The 16304-nt window shown below is 37.4% G+C and overlaps 1 protein-coding gene across 6 annotated transcripts in view; it reads right to left on the bottom strand.

The window, feature by feature from the left end:
- Positions 1-16304, bottom strand: part of LOC131644787 (uncharacterized) — a 49920-nt gene that overhangs the window by 23676 nt on the left and 9940 nt on the right. For 5 of the 6 annotated variants that reach the window (XM_058915376.1, XM_058915377.1, XM_058915378.1 and 2 more), the window contains 10 exons: positions 14043-14129; positions 13674-13826; positions 13487-13582; positions 13303-13362; positions 13093-13214; positions 12925-13012; positions 11458-11562; positions 11259-11363; positions 11131-11183; positions 708-771 (listed from right to left, as the gene is read on the bottom strand). In XM_058915376.1, the coding sequence (XP_058771359.1) occupies positions 708-771; positions 11131-11183; positions 11259-11363; positions 11458-11562; positions 12925-13012; positions 13093-13214; positions 13303-13362; positions 13487-13582; positions 13674-13826; positions 14043-14129 (933 nt within the window). The remainder of the gene's footprint in view (positions 1-707; positions 772-11130; positions 11184-11258; positions 11364-11457; positions 11563-12924; positions 13013-13092; positions 13215-13302; positions 13363-13486; positions 13583-13673; positions 13827-14042; positions 14130-16304) is intronic. The other variant, XM_058915379.1, reaches the window with a different exon arrangement.

Genomic DNA, 16304 nt, shown 5'->3' with positions numbered 1-16304 from the left:
TCCCTTAGAACTTTGTTGATAAAAACAAGAATACAAGTATACAAAAATCAAGAAATTAGTTTCTCTTAAGTCAGTGTTCTGTAATTCTATCACATCATGATGCACAAAATCATATGTTGTGTAGTATTTCTTCTATCTTTTTCTCATTCCCTATACAGTATAACTTTAGTATGAAAGTAGTACTACTCTGGCCTAATTTATAAGCAAAAAAGACAAATTTCACGCTTATTAAAAAAGACAACTAAATGCATTTAATTTTCTTGATTTCATGTATGAGAGATAACATAATTACCAGTATACCCTTAATTTAATGGTCAACCACTAACACTATTAAGTAATTAATGCAGGGATAATTTTGGGATACAAGCATTAAATGCACATAGATTTAAGGCCAAAACATTTAGAAGGCTTTTGCTTATAAATAAGGTCAGATAAATAAGGTCAGAGGGAGTACAAAGGAGATCAAAAGTGTATCTCATAAACCCCCAGGTTTGGCCTGTTGGTGAAGGCTTGGAACGTGTGTTTCTGTCAAGGTCTCAAGTTCAAATAGAGCCAGCAAATATTTTATTGGAGCAGTTCATAAAGAGCTTGCTCTGGCTTTAATTGGACCCCCGCTAATAGACAACGGAATTGGCCGGTCATAGAGCCAGATTCCGAATTTCCAAAACAAAAGTGTATCTCATATTTATTGGTTAGAAGTAGCTCACATTATGATTCAAAATTATGTGTTGAACAGTATCCAACTTAAGAAGCAGCTTTCCCGTCATGGATCTACAGAAACAAAATCCTTATCAATTATATAGACGACATCCAACAATGTCAATAATAAATTATCAGAATTGAATAATTCAATATTATTATTATTATGATGAATATACAAGTGTTAATCTCTTTAAATAGAGTATTTTGATCTAATGGGCCTTACTAAAAATTCAAACTTAAATTACTAATAAAATAACAAACTAATAAAAATAATAAACTAATTAATTATTTATATAACACTCCCCCCTCAAGCTGGTGAATGTATATCAATCATTCCCAGCTTGAAAACAATTTCTTCAAAGTATTAATGTTGTTAAGAGTCCCACATCGGACAATATATGGCCTACACATGTGCTTATAAGTGGGGGCAATCCTCACCCTACAAGCCGGTTTTGTAGGGTTGAGTTAGGCCCAACCACATTTCTTAACATGATATCAAGAGCCTCATCCGGTGGGCCACCTATTATGGTTTCCGCTATCGGGCCACCCACCATTTATTTCCACGCTCCAGTTGTCTAGTCCTTGACGTGAGGGGGTGTGTTAAGAGTCCCACATCGGACAATATATGGCCTACACATTTGCTTATAAGTGGGGGCAATCCTCATCCTACAAGCCGGTTTTGTAGGGTTAAGTTAGGCCCAACCACATTTCTTAACAGCTGCTAAGCCCTTTTGTTAGAAGATCTGCAACGTTGCCTTGTGAAGACACATATGTAGTGCAAATAAGGTCACTGTCTAATTTTTCTTTAATGAAGTGTCTATCAACTTCAATATGTTTGGTTTTGTCATGTTGCAGTAGGTTATGAGCTATGCTGATAGTGATAGCAGACTTATTACCACAATAAAGTCTCAGTGATTCATCACACTTTATCCACAGATCTTCTAAGATTGATTCCAGCCATATGAGTTCAAAAATCCCCTGTGCCATTGTCGTGAACTCTGCTTCAACACTAAATCTTGATACGACATTTTGTTTTTTACTTTACCAAGTCATAAGATTCCTTTTTGCAACTGGAGCAAATGTCTCAAAATAATCTACTCCATAGGTTTTAGTGAATCCTTTGACTATCAATCTTGCCTTCTACCTCTCAATCGATCCATGTGCCTTGTATTTAACAGTGTATATCCACTTGCACCCTACACGTTTCTTTCCAGTAGGTAAAGAAACCAATTTCCAAGTATTGTTCTTTTTCAGTGCCTCCATCTCCAAATCCATGGCTTGTTTCCATTTTCTGTCAGACAATGCCTCAGATAAAAAGGTAGGTAATTTTACAGTGTTCAGATTTGTAAGGAAGGCTTTATGGGTATGTGAAATGTGTTCAAAACTTAGGTAGTTGAATTGGATTTAAGAATGGTCTTCCTTGTTTTATATACTAAATTCTTCCCATATCTTACATTAGTTTCATTTTTTTCAGAATCATGTCCAGGTCCAAGAGTAAAGTCGGAAAGTATAAGGGACTCATCTTCCTTATATACGTTCTCCCCCTGAAGATGAGTTTGAACGAAGTAGTTTTCTTGTTCATGGAAAGTAACGTCTCGAGAGACAAAGAACTTATGAGATGGTGGATGATAACATTTGCAATCTTTTTGGGTGGAATAATATCCTATAAAGACACACTTTAAGGCTCTAGGATCAAGTTTCCTCTACCATCACTATGAATATGGACGAACAATGTACACCCAAATATCCTAGGCTAGGAGTGAGGTTACTAGAGGTAGACTATTAGAAGGTGTAGATGAGATTTCTCATTGGTGTAACATAATTTATATTTCATAATCTGTTAGTTACAAAACAGTTAGGGTCAAGCTAATATAGCTGGTAGATGTGACTTGCAACTGCAGGTTCACAATTACATAAACTGACAACTGTCAGTGAAACACCCTGTTACTGTAGCTAAGCCCAAGACTCATTCAATATAGACACATTAGGATAAAACGAGGATAAGACTTCCATAGGAGTTTTGGAAGCAAGGGCATTAGAAGACAAACGATTTATGAAATTTGATGCAGTTAAAACAGCCTCGCCCTAAGATTTCTTGAGAACTTTATTTTGAAATATCATAGCACTTGTTTGGTCTAACAAATGCATATTTTTTCTTTCAGCAACGCCATTTTGTTGGGGTGTTTTAACACATGAAGACTCATGAATGATTCCTTCACTTTGACACACAGAATTAAGATTATGATTAAAATAATCTTTGGCATATCAAATCCAATCCTCTTAATACTCGTACCAAATTGTTTTTTAACAAAAATTGAAGAACCACATGACTAACTTCAGATTTTTGTTGAAGAAGACTCAAGTAACCCGAGTACAATAATCAATAAAGGTGAGAAACCAACAGGCACCTGAAATATTTGGAATATTAGATAGACCCCACACATCTGTATAAACTAGATAAAACGGAAAAGTACTCATTTTATTACTAACAAAGAAAGTTTCACGCTTCTGTTTAGCAAGCTCACACACCTCACAATGAAGACACTCAACATCTAACATTTTAAATAAAATAGAAAATAACTGCTTAATGACTCTAAACGAAGGATGACCCAGGCGACAATGGTATAAGAGAACCTTCTCCCTGTTGGTCTTTATTGATTCTGAAAAAAAGGAATTGCTATTGAGAAAAGCTGGGATTGAATCTTTGTTATCTAAGTAGTAAAGACCACTCCATTCACTAGCACTTCCAATCGTCCTTCCCGAATTCTTATTCTGAAAACACAAGAGATATTATAGAAAATAACATTACATGATAGGTCTTTTGTGAGTTTATGTATGGAAATTAGGCTAGTAGTCAATTTTGGGATATGAAGAAAGTTATTAAGAGTCATGGACGAATTAAGTTGAATTGTTTCTTCACTTGCTATAATTATAAGGATGCCATCTGCAGTGGATATTTTTTTGTTACTGGGGCAAGGTGAATAAGTGGAGAAGTGAGTGAGTAAGGGTGTCATATGGTCAGTGGCTCCAGAATCTAGTATCCAGTATTGTTTAAAGGGTATATGTTAAGCATTAAGTCCGAACGAAACTGGAGAGTTGCCAAACGAAAAAAGATGATAGAAACGTACTTGAATGTGCTACATAACAAGTATATGCGGCAAGGTGAGTAAGTGGAGAAGTGTATGGGTAAGGGTGTCATATCTTTAGTGGCTCCAGAATCTAGTATTCAGTATTGTTTGAAGGGTATATCTGAAGCATTAAGTCCAAACGGAAATGGAGAGTTGCTAAATGAAAAAGATAATAGAAACGTACCTGAATGTGTTACAAACAAGTACCTGTTGGTTTCTCCAACTCACTAAGGAGAGATCCCACCTTTTCTACTTCACTTAGGTTAAGGTGAGTCTTCGGTTGGCTGTCCAGGGACCGGCTTCGCGAGACCATTTTGATCCACTTCTCCTTCTAGACTGTCTCCACTAGTACTTTCAGCCATGTGTGCATGTCCTCCCTTTCTAGATAAGTCTCTTTTTTGTCCCCACTCTCTATTAGGAGGTCTGCGATTCAATTTCCAACATTTTTCTAGAGTATTGTTGCAATAAGTACACCACACCCTTTCGCCCTTCTTCTCGACATAGGTTTCTCCCAATTTCTTCTGATCAACTAACATGGTTGAATTCTTCTCAACAAGCATTGCTGATATTTCTACAAGTGGTGGTGTCAACATTAATTCCCTTCTACTTTCTTTGCTCCTCACTATAGACACTGCATCATTAATATTCAGTGCTTTTTCTTTGCCAAGAATTTGTACTCTAACATGGTCAAAGTCAGAGTTGAGTCCTACCAGAAAGTCAGAGACTCTATCTTGCTCAATGTACTCCCTAAGTGTTGTTGCATTTGTTTTACACTCGGTTTTGATAACTCTGTAATGGTTTAACTCCATCCACAAGGCTTTGAAATGATTAGCATATTTTATAACTATTTTGTTGCCTTGTTTAGTTCCCAGTGTTTTCACCTTCACATCATATATTTGGGCATCATCTTTGGCTTTAGAATAAGTTTCTCCTAATGCTTTTCAAATCTCTTTTGTCGTACTTAGAAACATGCAAGTGTCACTAATTTCTGGAGTCATTGAAGCCCATAACCATCCAATGATCGTCGAATCTTCAGTATCCCACTTTTCAAATTTAGAATCTTTCTCTTTAGGAGGTGCATCTGGAAGGTGCTTTGCTTTTCCTTTACCTTTCAAGGTCGTTTTCACAAGTTGAGACCATTTCAAATAATTCTTTCCATTTAGCTTTTTAACCTGAGAAATAATAGGTAATTCTCATTCAGACTTGTACCTATCTGTTTCCTCTTTACCGCCAGCCATTGAAGAAATTTAGAAACAAATGCAAGTAAAACACTACAAGTGAGGTTGAGAAGTCGATGGAGATACACGCGGTTGTTCAAGCAGTTGCGGCGAACAGTTTGTGGTGAACAGTAACCCGTTAAACATTGCGCGGTGAACAGTACAGAAATAGTACCACGATGAACAGTGGAAGAATAGTACCGGGAACAGTGCCAGCAACGCAAAACCGTGAACAGTACCACAACGAAAGTGACTAGCTTTTTGACAAAAAAGATACCGCAATTAAGGCGGCTAGGGTTATTTTATGCTGAAGCGAGACTGATAGAGACTTAGATGAAGAAGTTGGGCTTGACTTTAGGCCTAAGCCAAAAGTATGGAGGGTTTATACTAGAAGACGTGGCAAAGGAATAAAGGAATAGAGGGAATAATTATAGGAGTTAGTTACTATAATTATGGGAGTCTATTATTATAATTATAGGAGTTTGTTATTATAATTATATTGTTACGATAAATTAGGGAAGAGTGAGAGAAAATAATCAGCTAAGTTTGTGTCTATAAAATAGGGAAGGAATAGAGCGAAGAGGGTATCTAGGGATTCTATTAGGATTACATATCACCATCTTGGTGAGGGAAGCACTGCGTGCTTAAGGGCTGATAGTTATTAACTATCAGTTTGTTATCTTCATTGCCACTATTTCTCTGTAATTGATCATTCATAATAATACAATTACAGAATTCTTTTCCTTTTCTATTCATATATTCTCTATTCATCCATATATTCATATAAGAACCCATCAATTGGTCCGACCTACCGGATCCGAAACCCACACCGCTTCTGCAAGCGAGCGTTAGATGCCACGGAAACCAAAAATGGGAGACAGAATTGACGCACTGGAGGAACAAATGAGTGAGGTAAAGACGACGTTACAGTCCTTGATCGAACAAATGCAGACTCAAAGCCTTGTGATCGGTGAGATGAGCAAGCAACTGGGCAAACAGAAGACAACCCCGGAGAATGAGCCGTCTATTGAAGTATCGTCTTGCAATGAATCACGTCTTGCTGGGAAGAAAGTGAAGCTTCCAGTCTTCAAAGGTGATGATCCAGTTGCGTGGATTACGCGCGCAGAGATCTATTTTGATGTGCAGAATACCCCGGATGAGATGCGGGTTAAGCTGTCACGTTTGAGCATGGAGGGTTCAACAATACATTGGTTCAATTTACTGCTTGAAACAGAGGATGATCTCTCTTGGGAAAAATTGAAGAAGGCCTTAATCGCGCGCTATGGCGGTCGACGCTTAGAAAACCCGTTTGAAGAATTGTCCACGTTACGTCAAACCGGGAGCGTGGAGGAGTTTGTGGAAGCTTTTGAGCTTCTATCGTCGCAAGTGGGTCGATTACCTGAGGAACAATATTTGGGTTATTTCATGAGTAGTTTAAAACCACAGATCAGAAGGCGAGTTCGAACATTGAATCCTATCACTAGGATGCAGATGATGAGGATGGCTAAAGATGTTGAAGGTGAACTGAAGGAAGAAGATGACGATGGGGAGCGATATTATGGGAAGAAGAAGGCCGATGGTGATTTTGGGGGTCGAAGGGATTGGGCGGGATCCTCACCCAAATATCATAATGGGTTAAATTCTAACCCTAAAGATCTGACCCGATCAACTAATACGGGTTGGTCAAACACGACTCGGAAAACGGGTTCGGTGGGTTCCACGCAAAATTCCTCTTCATCATTGCGTTCAACCGGAAAGAAAATGGAAAACGGTCGTTCTAACTTGTCTGAGCAATGGAAAGGGGTTCGAAGCGTGCATAGTGATGAGATGGAGGAGAGAAGAGCTAAAGGGTTATGTTTCAAGTGTGGCGGGAAGTATCACCCTACTCTTCACAAATGCCCTGAAAGATCAATAAGGGTTTTGATTTCGGGAGACGGCGAGAGTTTAAACGAGAAAAGCGAGATCATATCCATGGAGGCTCAAAATTCTGAAAGCGAAGAGGAAGCAGAGTGTAAGTTCATTGGGGTGTTGGGAAGCATGGGTGAGTATCGAACTATGAAAATTGAAGGTAAATTGGGGGATGTTGATATGGTTGTTTTAGTGGATAGTGGAGCTAGCCACAATTTTATTTCTCCTAAAATCACTGCTGCTTTAGGCTTGCAAGTCACTCCTATGGCTGCAAAGAGCATTAAGTTGGGGGATGGACATAGGGTGTTTTCTCAAGGGGTGTGTGAAGGAGTTAGTATAAATCTGGGTCCAATGGTGATAGTGGTGGATGCCTTGGTTTTGGATTTAGGTGGGTTGGATTTAGTGCTGGGGGTTTCATGGTTGAGCACTCTAGGGAAGGTGGTGATGGATTGGAAGGCTCTCTCTATGCAATTTTGGCATAAAGGTGAGATAGTAATGTTACAGGGGCAGGGAGGAAAAACAGAACAGCAAGGTTTCCTCAACAATTTCTTGGAAGATAGACATTAGAGAAGGGGTGAAGTGTGGAGTTGGTCAAAAGGTGAAAAGAAGTTAGATGGTGCAGAAAAAAATCAAGAGCTAAAAACTATGTTGAGTCAATTTCCGAGCATATTCCAAGAATACATAAGCCTTCCTCCCAAGAGGTCTCAAGTGCATCAAATCAAACTGTTCTCAGATCATAACCCTGTTAATGTGAGGCCATATAGGTACCCACATCATCAAAAAGAAGAGATTGAAAGGCAAGTGTCTTAATTACTAGAAGCCGGTGTGATTCGTCCTAGTACGAGCGCTTTTTCAAGTCCTGTTATCTTGGTTAAGAAGAAAGATGGAAGTTGGAGGATGTGTGTGGACTATAGAGTTCTCAACAAGGCTACAATACCAGATAAGTACCCCATTCCCATAGTAGAAGAACTGCTTGATGAGTTATTTGGCGCAACAATTTTTTCTAAAATTGATTTAAAATCTGGTTATCATCAAATTAGAGTAGCAGATGAGGACATCCACAAGACCGCATTTAGAACTCATAATGGACATTATGAATATTTAGTAATGCCATTTGGGTTGATGAACGCCCCAGCCACATTTCAGGCCACTATGAACGACATTTTCAGACCATTTTTGAGGAAATTCGTATTAGTTTTCTTTGACGATATCCTAGTGTATAGTAAGAATATGTCTGAGCATGAGAACCATCTGAAGCAAGTGCTGACTGTTTTACTGTCCAATTGTTTTGTTGCCAATAAATCTAAGTGCAAGTTCGGATGTCAACAAATAGATTACTTGGGACACATAATTTCTGGCGCAGGGGTATCAGTAGACCCTGAGAAGATTAGATGTATAGTGGACTGGCCTGAACCCAAAAATGTAAAAGGGGTACGTGGATTTTTGGGTCTTACGGGATATTACAGAAAATTTTAGGGATTATGGCAAATTGGCCAAACCTTTGACTGAAATGACCAAGAAAGATAATTTTAAGTGGGGTCCAGAAGCCTCTGCGGCTTTCAGCCAACTGAAGACAATCATGACCACCTCTCCTATATTAGCGCTGCCTAATTTTTCCTTACCCTTTGAAGTGGAATGTGATGCAGCCGGAAGGGGTATCGGGGCAGTTTTGATGCAAAACAGACAGCCTATAGCGTTTTTCAGCAAGGCTTTGTCTGATGGCAATTTATCAAAATCTGTGTATGAAAAAGAGCTAATGGCATTAGTATTATCTATACAGCACTGGAGACGTTATCTCTTAGGGAAACAATTCACTGTGTTTACTGACCACAAGAGCTTGAAACATTTCCTTCAACAAAGAATTTCCTCACCAGACCAACAATGTTGGTTAGCTAAGTTGCTTGGGTACCAATTTGAAGTTAAATATAAGCCAGGAGGGGAGAATAAAGTCGCTGATGCTTTATCCAGATGCTATGGAGATGTGGAGATGAATTCTATAGTCTCTTTCCCAAAATGGTTGGAGGGTCAGAAATTGTTGCAAGAAGTGCAACAGGATCTGGAAATTCAGAAGATCATTGCTGAATTGATGGCCTCACCAGATGCTAGGCCAGGTTTTACGGTGCAACAGGGGACCTTATTTTATCATGGCAGGTTGGTATTATCCCCAAACTCTCTCTCAATCCCATTGTTGTTGCAAGAATTTCACAGCACTCCCACAGGAGGTCATTCTGGGTACCTCAGGACCTATAGAAGGTTGGCTGAGAATTTATATTGGGTGGGAATGCAAAGGCGGGTCAGAGATTTCGTGAGAGCTTGTGACATATGCCAGAGACAAAAGTATGCAGCTACTGCCCCAGGTGGTCTCCTACAGCCCCTTCCTATACCCAATGCGATTTGGGAGGATTTGTCCTTAGATTTTATCACCGGCCTTCCAAAATCTAAGGGTTATGCAGCTGTACTTGTGGTAGTGGACAGACTATCTAAGTACAGTCACTTTATCCTTCTAAAACACCCCTACACTGCAAAGTCCATAGCAGAGTTATTTGTGAAGGAGAGATTGTCAGGCTCCATGGTGTTCCTGCTTCTATTATCAGTGATAGAGACCCTTTGTTTGCAAGTCATTTTTGGATGGAATTGTTCAAGCCTCAAGGTACAAAATTGAAGATGAGCTCTGCCTACCATCCAGAAACTGATGGGCAAACCGAGGTGTTAAATAGATGTTTGGAGAGTTATCTAAGGTGTTTTGCATCAGAACAGCCAAAGTCCTGGTCTCACTGGCTTCCCTTGGCAGAATATTGGTATAACACTACTTTTCATGTTTCTATTGGGAAGACACCTTTTGAAGTGGTGTATGGAAGACCACCTCCCAGCTTGTTAAGATTTTTAAGCAACGAAACAAAGGTAGCTGTTGTGGCTTTGGAATTAAGTGAAAGGGACGAGGCTTTGAATCAGCTTAAAAGTCATTTGTTGCGTGCTCAACAACAAATGAAGAAGTATGCAGATGCAAAGAGAAGAGATGTACAATTTGATGTCGGTGAATGGGTGTTTTTGAAGCTTAGACCTCACAGACAGCAGTCAGTGATCAAGAGGATTAACCAAAAGCTAGTTGCTCATTATTACGGTCCTTTCAAAATTGTGGACAAGGTGGGCGCTGTAGCTTACAAGTTGCAATTACCTGACACTTCCAGAATCCATCCAGTTTTTCATGTTTCATTGCTAAAAAAGGCTATAGGTGACTATCAGGCTCAAGGAGCACTACCTACAGAGTTAGAGGTGGCACCTGATGATGACTTTTATCCAGAAAAGGAGTTAGGCTCCAGAATTAATGTGCTGAGAGATGTTTTTATTCCTCAAAGTTTAATTCAGTGGAAGAACAAACATGTTGATGATTTCACATGGGAAGACAATGCTTATCTGAAGGGGCAGTTTCCAAATTTTAGCCTTGAGGACAAGGCTGTTGTGAAGGACCGAGGTGTTGATAGAGACTTAGATGAAGAAGTTGGGCTTGACTTTGGGCCTAAGCCAAAAGTACGGAGGGTTTATACTAGAAGACGTGGCAAAGGAATAATGGAATAGAGGGAATAATTATAGGAGTTAGTTACTATAATTATGGGAGTCTATTATTATAATTATAGGAGTTTGTTATTATAATTATATTGTTACGATAAATTAGGGAAGAGAGAGAGAAAATAATCAGCTAAGTTTGTGTCTATAAAATAGGGAAGGAATAGAGCGAAGAGGGTATCTAGGGATTCTATTAGGATTACATATCACCATCTTGGTGAGGGAAGCACTGTGTGCTTAAGGGCTGATAGTTATTAACTATCAGTTTGTTATCTTCATTGCCACTATTTCTCTGTAATTGATCATCCATAATAATACAATTACAGAATTCTTTTCCTTTTCTATTCATATATTCTCTATTCATCCATATATTCATATAAGAACCCATCAGAGACCCTCTTGAACGGGAGCTCATGATACCATATCTGAACTGAATAATTTAATATTATTATTATAATCAATATACAAGTGTTACTCTCTTTAAAGAAAATTTTGATCTAATGGGTCTAACTAAAGATCCAAACTTAAATTATTAATAAAATAACAAACTAATAAAAATAATAAACTAATTAATTAATTATAATATAGGAAGTTAAGACAACCAGACTAACCCTGATGCCATTTCCAGGAAGAGAGTTAATGTATGATCAATAAGCTCTTTGCACTGCAAATAGAGTGTCCATGTTATGAACTCAATAATAATAGTAACGGGAGGATTATGAAATCAAAAATCCCCCACCTTTGTGTAATACTTGAGATTAGTAGTAATCTTTCCTACAATAACATTTATTAGTAATAGATGATCGTGTAGTCCAAGAAGTTCAGATAGCCTGGTATATAACTGCTGCAGTTGCCATCCAAAATATCAAGAAAATAAGTGGCTAAACTTTCTTAAAAATATTAAAAAGTTGAAAGGAAAATATCTCCCGAAGCAATACCTTGGAAGACAAAACAACCTGGTCACCAATATAACACCTTCTAAGATGTTGTAAAAAGGTTAGTATAGCTCGATCAAATCTTTGCTTGCTCACATCTTCATACCTCTAAATTTATCCAACAGCATCAAGAAATATCAAAAAAACAAAGCTAAGGAATAGGGATAGACTTTAATACTTCAAGAAGCCATAGAGATACTTCACAATCAAAAGCAGTTATAACATCGTGATATATCATCAATAAAAGAAATAACAAAGAATAATAAAATGCACAACAAAGACGCTGGTGAAATGTTTCACATCAAGGCAAATAGATAAATCAAAGTCATGAAATATTGTTAGATAAGTCGCAGTTTATATTCTACTTATATAGCTTGTATTTAGGTATGTGTTAGAATAAGTCTCAGTTAGGGATGGCAATTTGACTCATATTCAATGGGTACCCACAAAAAATACCAACAACAGAGTAAATATCCGTAAAATAGGTACATACATAGACACAAGCAATTACCCAATAAAATAAGCGAGTATAGGTGAGATGTTCGTTTATTTCTCTTGGAATGTGTGGGTTGAGACTAACGCATCCCTACAAAATCAACTTGTAAGGCGGGGATTGTCCCCCACTTATAAACACAATACATGTCATATCTCTAAGCAATGTGGGACTAAACATACCCCTTCAAACCCAACACAATGAAGGAGTTGGAGGCTGCAATGAAGACAAGCCAAATGCCGCAATTTAGGCGACTAGGGACAGACCGCAAAGAAGGCGGAAATTCCAACACAACCACTCACGCTTGGACCTTAGGCCTCAATAAGGCCGAAGCATGGATCGAGAAAAAAAACTTAAGCTCTAGATACCATGATAGAGTTTGGTAAATTGGAGAGAATTGAAAGAAACTCTCATTGTATTGAATGAATTAACAATGATACAAGGGGATTGTATTGAATGAATTAACAATGATACAAGAGGCTGCTATATATAGCAAAGCAAGCCTAACAAACTAGCTGATTCAGTGTAACAAACTGACAGCTCAGCATAATAGAATAGAAAGATAATACAAAGGCATATATTATAAACTACTCTATTAACGCTAGAGTATATTTACATACTATTCCTATATTAATATGTTAATATTAACAGTAATCATCACTTATAGACTTTACGAATAATTACTCAAGCATACTGCAGAAATATAATATAAATCAAAAACCCAATACTGTGTGTGGAAAAATTAGGATTATTATGATGTTATGAGTTTAAATAAATTAGGAAGATAAAATCCTTTGTTTAAGCGACTTTTCTCCCTCTGTTATTTCAATTTAAGTTGTACTACTAGGATGCTATCAATTGAATAAATCAGAGCCCACTCGTTAGCAAAACTAAAAGACATATACACACACGTAAGATCATGCAATTTTTCAAATATTTTCAGATACACTAAATTTTATCCTTGTATATTCATATACCTTATTGTGAATTCCACTGTCAGAAATATTTACCAATTGCAGAACACATGCTGAAATCTCCGCATCGAGTACCTCATGCGATTCTCCGCTGTAATATAGAAATCATAGATAACTCAACACTTAATTGCCCGAAAATGCTTAGTTTTCACCAACTGTTTAAGCAATTACCTAAAACCAGACGTATGCTTTGTCTTGAGTATTGCAGCAACAATGTGCGTGAACCAAGCAAGTTTGGTTTCAGTTACAGAAAGTTCATAGCTATTCATGGGGATTTGGAGATTTGCTACCTTCTACACATAAATAAAAAATATAACAAAATCAGCCAATTGTACAATAAAACCTCAAACACTTTACGAAGAACGACCACTGCAAGAATACCATATAGCTTTGTATGATAGGCTCTACTATCTTCATTAAATATGAACTGCAACTTTCATACTGAAATTCAACGAAACAAAAAGAACTCAAAAGATAGTTATTCAAAGAATAAACTACGTGATATTCAAAGAATATAATTTTGAACATAACATGAAACTCAGGAGAAGAATGAAAAATCATGAACCTGAAATCTACAGAGGTAAGGGAAAAACTCAAGCTGATCTTGAAGCACTTCTACATTGTCAAGTGGGTCTTCACCAAGTTCATCAGATAGTTCAGACTGTAATTAATCAATGATTTAAGGTCAAATTGAGAAGAAAAAAATACTTATACTTCACTCACCTATGTAAAAGAGTTCAAAAACACCTGACCTGCAATGATTCAAATCTCAATGATACAAAACATTCTATAAGTTTAGGGACATATTCATCTAGCAGGCAAGGTTTGTCACTCTTGAGATACCGCACAGACGTCACTGATTTAGACCATAAATTTAGAAGGTAGTAAACACTGCTGCCAGCCCACTGAAAGAGACAAAAAAAGCACAATTATTAAGTAAACAATTTATTGAAACTATGAAAACAATACAGGCAGCATCCTAAAGATGGAAAAAGAAATTTAACAATTTAGATGACCCTCCAAACATAAAGAAAGCCTGACACACAGCTCCTATCTTTCACCAAACAAAATGTATATTTCGGTGGCCCTGGGGAACATATTAAATTGTCATAGAAACATACCTTCCAAGACTGCAAAGATTTTAATGTAAACTCTGCTACTAAGCGTATCCAATCACTATAGCCTTCAGCATTTATAAGTTCTGATAACTACAGTAGAAATAAGAAAAAGGTAAGAGAATGTCTTCTTTATGCAGAAGACATAAAGAAGACATTCCTAGAAATCAGGAAAATAGTTATTCCTATAAACGCTAAAATTTACTGTGATAAAAACGGTAAAAGATGGGAACGGTAAACTAATAATTAGTTTAGGGAAACGCTAACGAGTGTCCCAGGGACACTCTTTAAAGCTAATTTGAAAAAATTATCACAGTTAATCCATACTTGTGCTCGTACCCTGTGGGTACCTAAGTACCTTTACCTGCACCCATTACCCACATTTCGGGGAATACCGAGTTCGATTCCTGGCAGAAACAACATTTGGCCAGTGCTCGTGCCTCTGTAGCACGAGCCGGATTAGTCGATCTACTATGTAGGTCGGAACCGGTGCGAAAGCAAAAAAAAAAAGATATATATCATATCATTTTAATTTTTGACAAAATTAACAAAAAAAATCAACGATTTTACTACTGAATTGTGAAATAAAGGAACACTTAAATCAAAATGCGTAATAGCTTAATTGTGATCTATTTTTTTAAAGATATAGACTATTTTTTATATGAGGATATCAATTAAAATATACAAATATACATTGTGCGGGTAAGGGGCGAGGTGGATACTAAGGTATCCGTACCCGCACTCATACCCGCATATCTTAATTGGTAATTGCTTGTGTTTGTGCCTGTACCCATTTTAACGGGTTTTTACCTACCCGTTGTGGGTAATTTTTGCGGGTGTCCATTGGATATGGGTACAATTGTCATCCCTGTTTAATGCATTGGAAATTGAAATGACCAATTTTTCTAAAGAATATTTTCTTTATTTAAAATCGTTAAAGAGTGCCCCTAAGGCACTTGTTAACAACACCCATTAATTTATATAAATTTATATGAGTTGTATATAATATGATTTGTACAAACAGAATCAGTGATTCTATTCTGCACAACATATTCTTTGCTGATTTTCAACACTCCTCAACTTGGGTTGTAGAAATCTATCATACCCATATTGAATTTGATATTTTCATATATGCTCCTCGGAAGGGCATTGGTAAGAATGTATGTTGTCTGTTGGTGTGATGGAACATGATCAATACTATGAGTAAATTACTTTCTCTTATTTTAAACATTGAAAGGTGCATTGGATATATTCAATATATACATAATTCCCATACTCCCTTCGTCTTATAATTAGTTTCGAATTTGAGCTATGCGCGATTCTTAAGAAACTGATTAGATGTGTTGATTTTTGTTAAGATACGAAAGACTAAGAGGCATTTGAATAAAACCGTGTGTCTTTAAAGCACTACGGAGATTTTTATTATATATAGAGATTACAGCTAATTACATGATATAGTCGATGTGGGACTATTCTATATACAAATATTCTTAACACTATATATTTACAAATATAAACACTCCCCCTCAAGCTTGAGCATATAAGTCAAATGCACCAAGCTTGCCACATATATAATTATTTTTGGGACTTCGCAAGGATTTTGTAAACACATCTGCTAATTGATCGTTGGAGTTGACAAAGCTTGTAACAATTTCGCCTGATTCAATCTTCTCTCTGACAAAGTGACAGTCTATCTCAATATGTTTGGTCCTTTCATGGAAGACTGGATTTGAAGCAATGTGCAATGCAGCTTGATTATCACAAACAAGTGTCATTGGTCATGCTTCTTCAATTTGAAGTTCTTTGAGCAACTGTTTTAACCAAATGAGTTCACATGTTACCATTGTCATGGCCCTATACTCTGCCTCGGCGCTTGATCTTGCAACTACATTTTGTTTCTTACTTTTCCAGGATATAAGATTTCCTCCAACAAGTACACAATACCCAGAGATGGATCGTCGTCTATCAATGGGTGACCTTGCCCAATCAGCATCAGAGTATCCAACTATCTGAGTATGTCCTTTTCTTCATACACGAGACCTTTTCCTGGAGCACACTTGATGTATCTCAGAATCCGGACAACAGCATTCATGTGTTCTTGGCAAGGAGAATTTAAGAACTGACTTACCACACTAACTGCAAAAGAGATGTCTGGACGAGTGACTGTGAGATAATTCAACTTTCCAACCAATCTCCTATACCTTCCTGGATCCGATAGAGGTTCCCCCTAATTAGGTAGCAGTTTGACACTTGGATCCATAGGAGTAT

The sequence above is a fragment of the Vicia villosa genome, linkage group LG1 (assembly GCF_029867415.1).
Source record: "Vicia villosa cultivar HV-30 ecotype Madison, WI linkage group LG1, Vvil1.0, whole genome shotgun sequence".
NCBI classification, from domain to species: Eukaryota; Viridiplantae; Streptophyta; class Magnoliopsida; order Fabales; family Fabaceae; genus Vicia; species Vicia villosa.
Note: the sequence above shows the minus strand (reverse complement) of the source record. Positions and strands in the feature narration are given on the sequence as shown.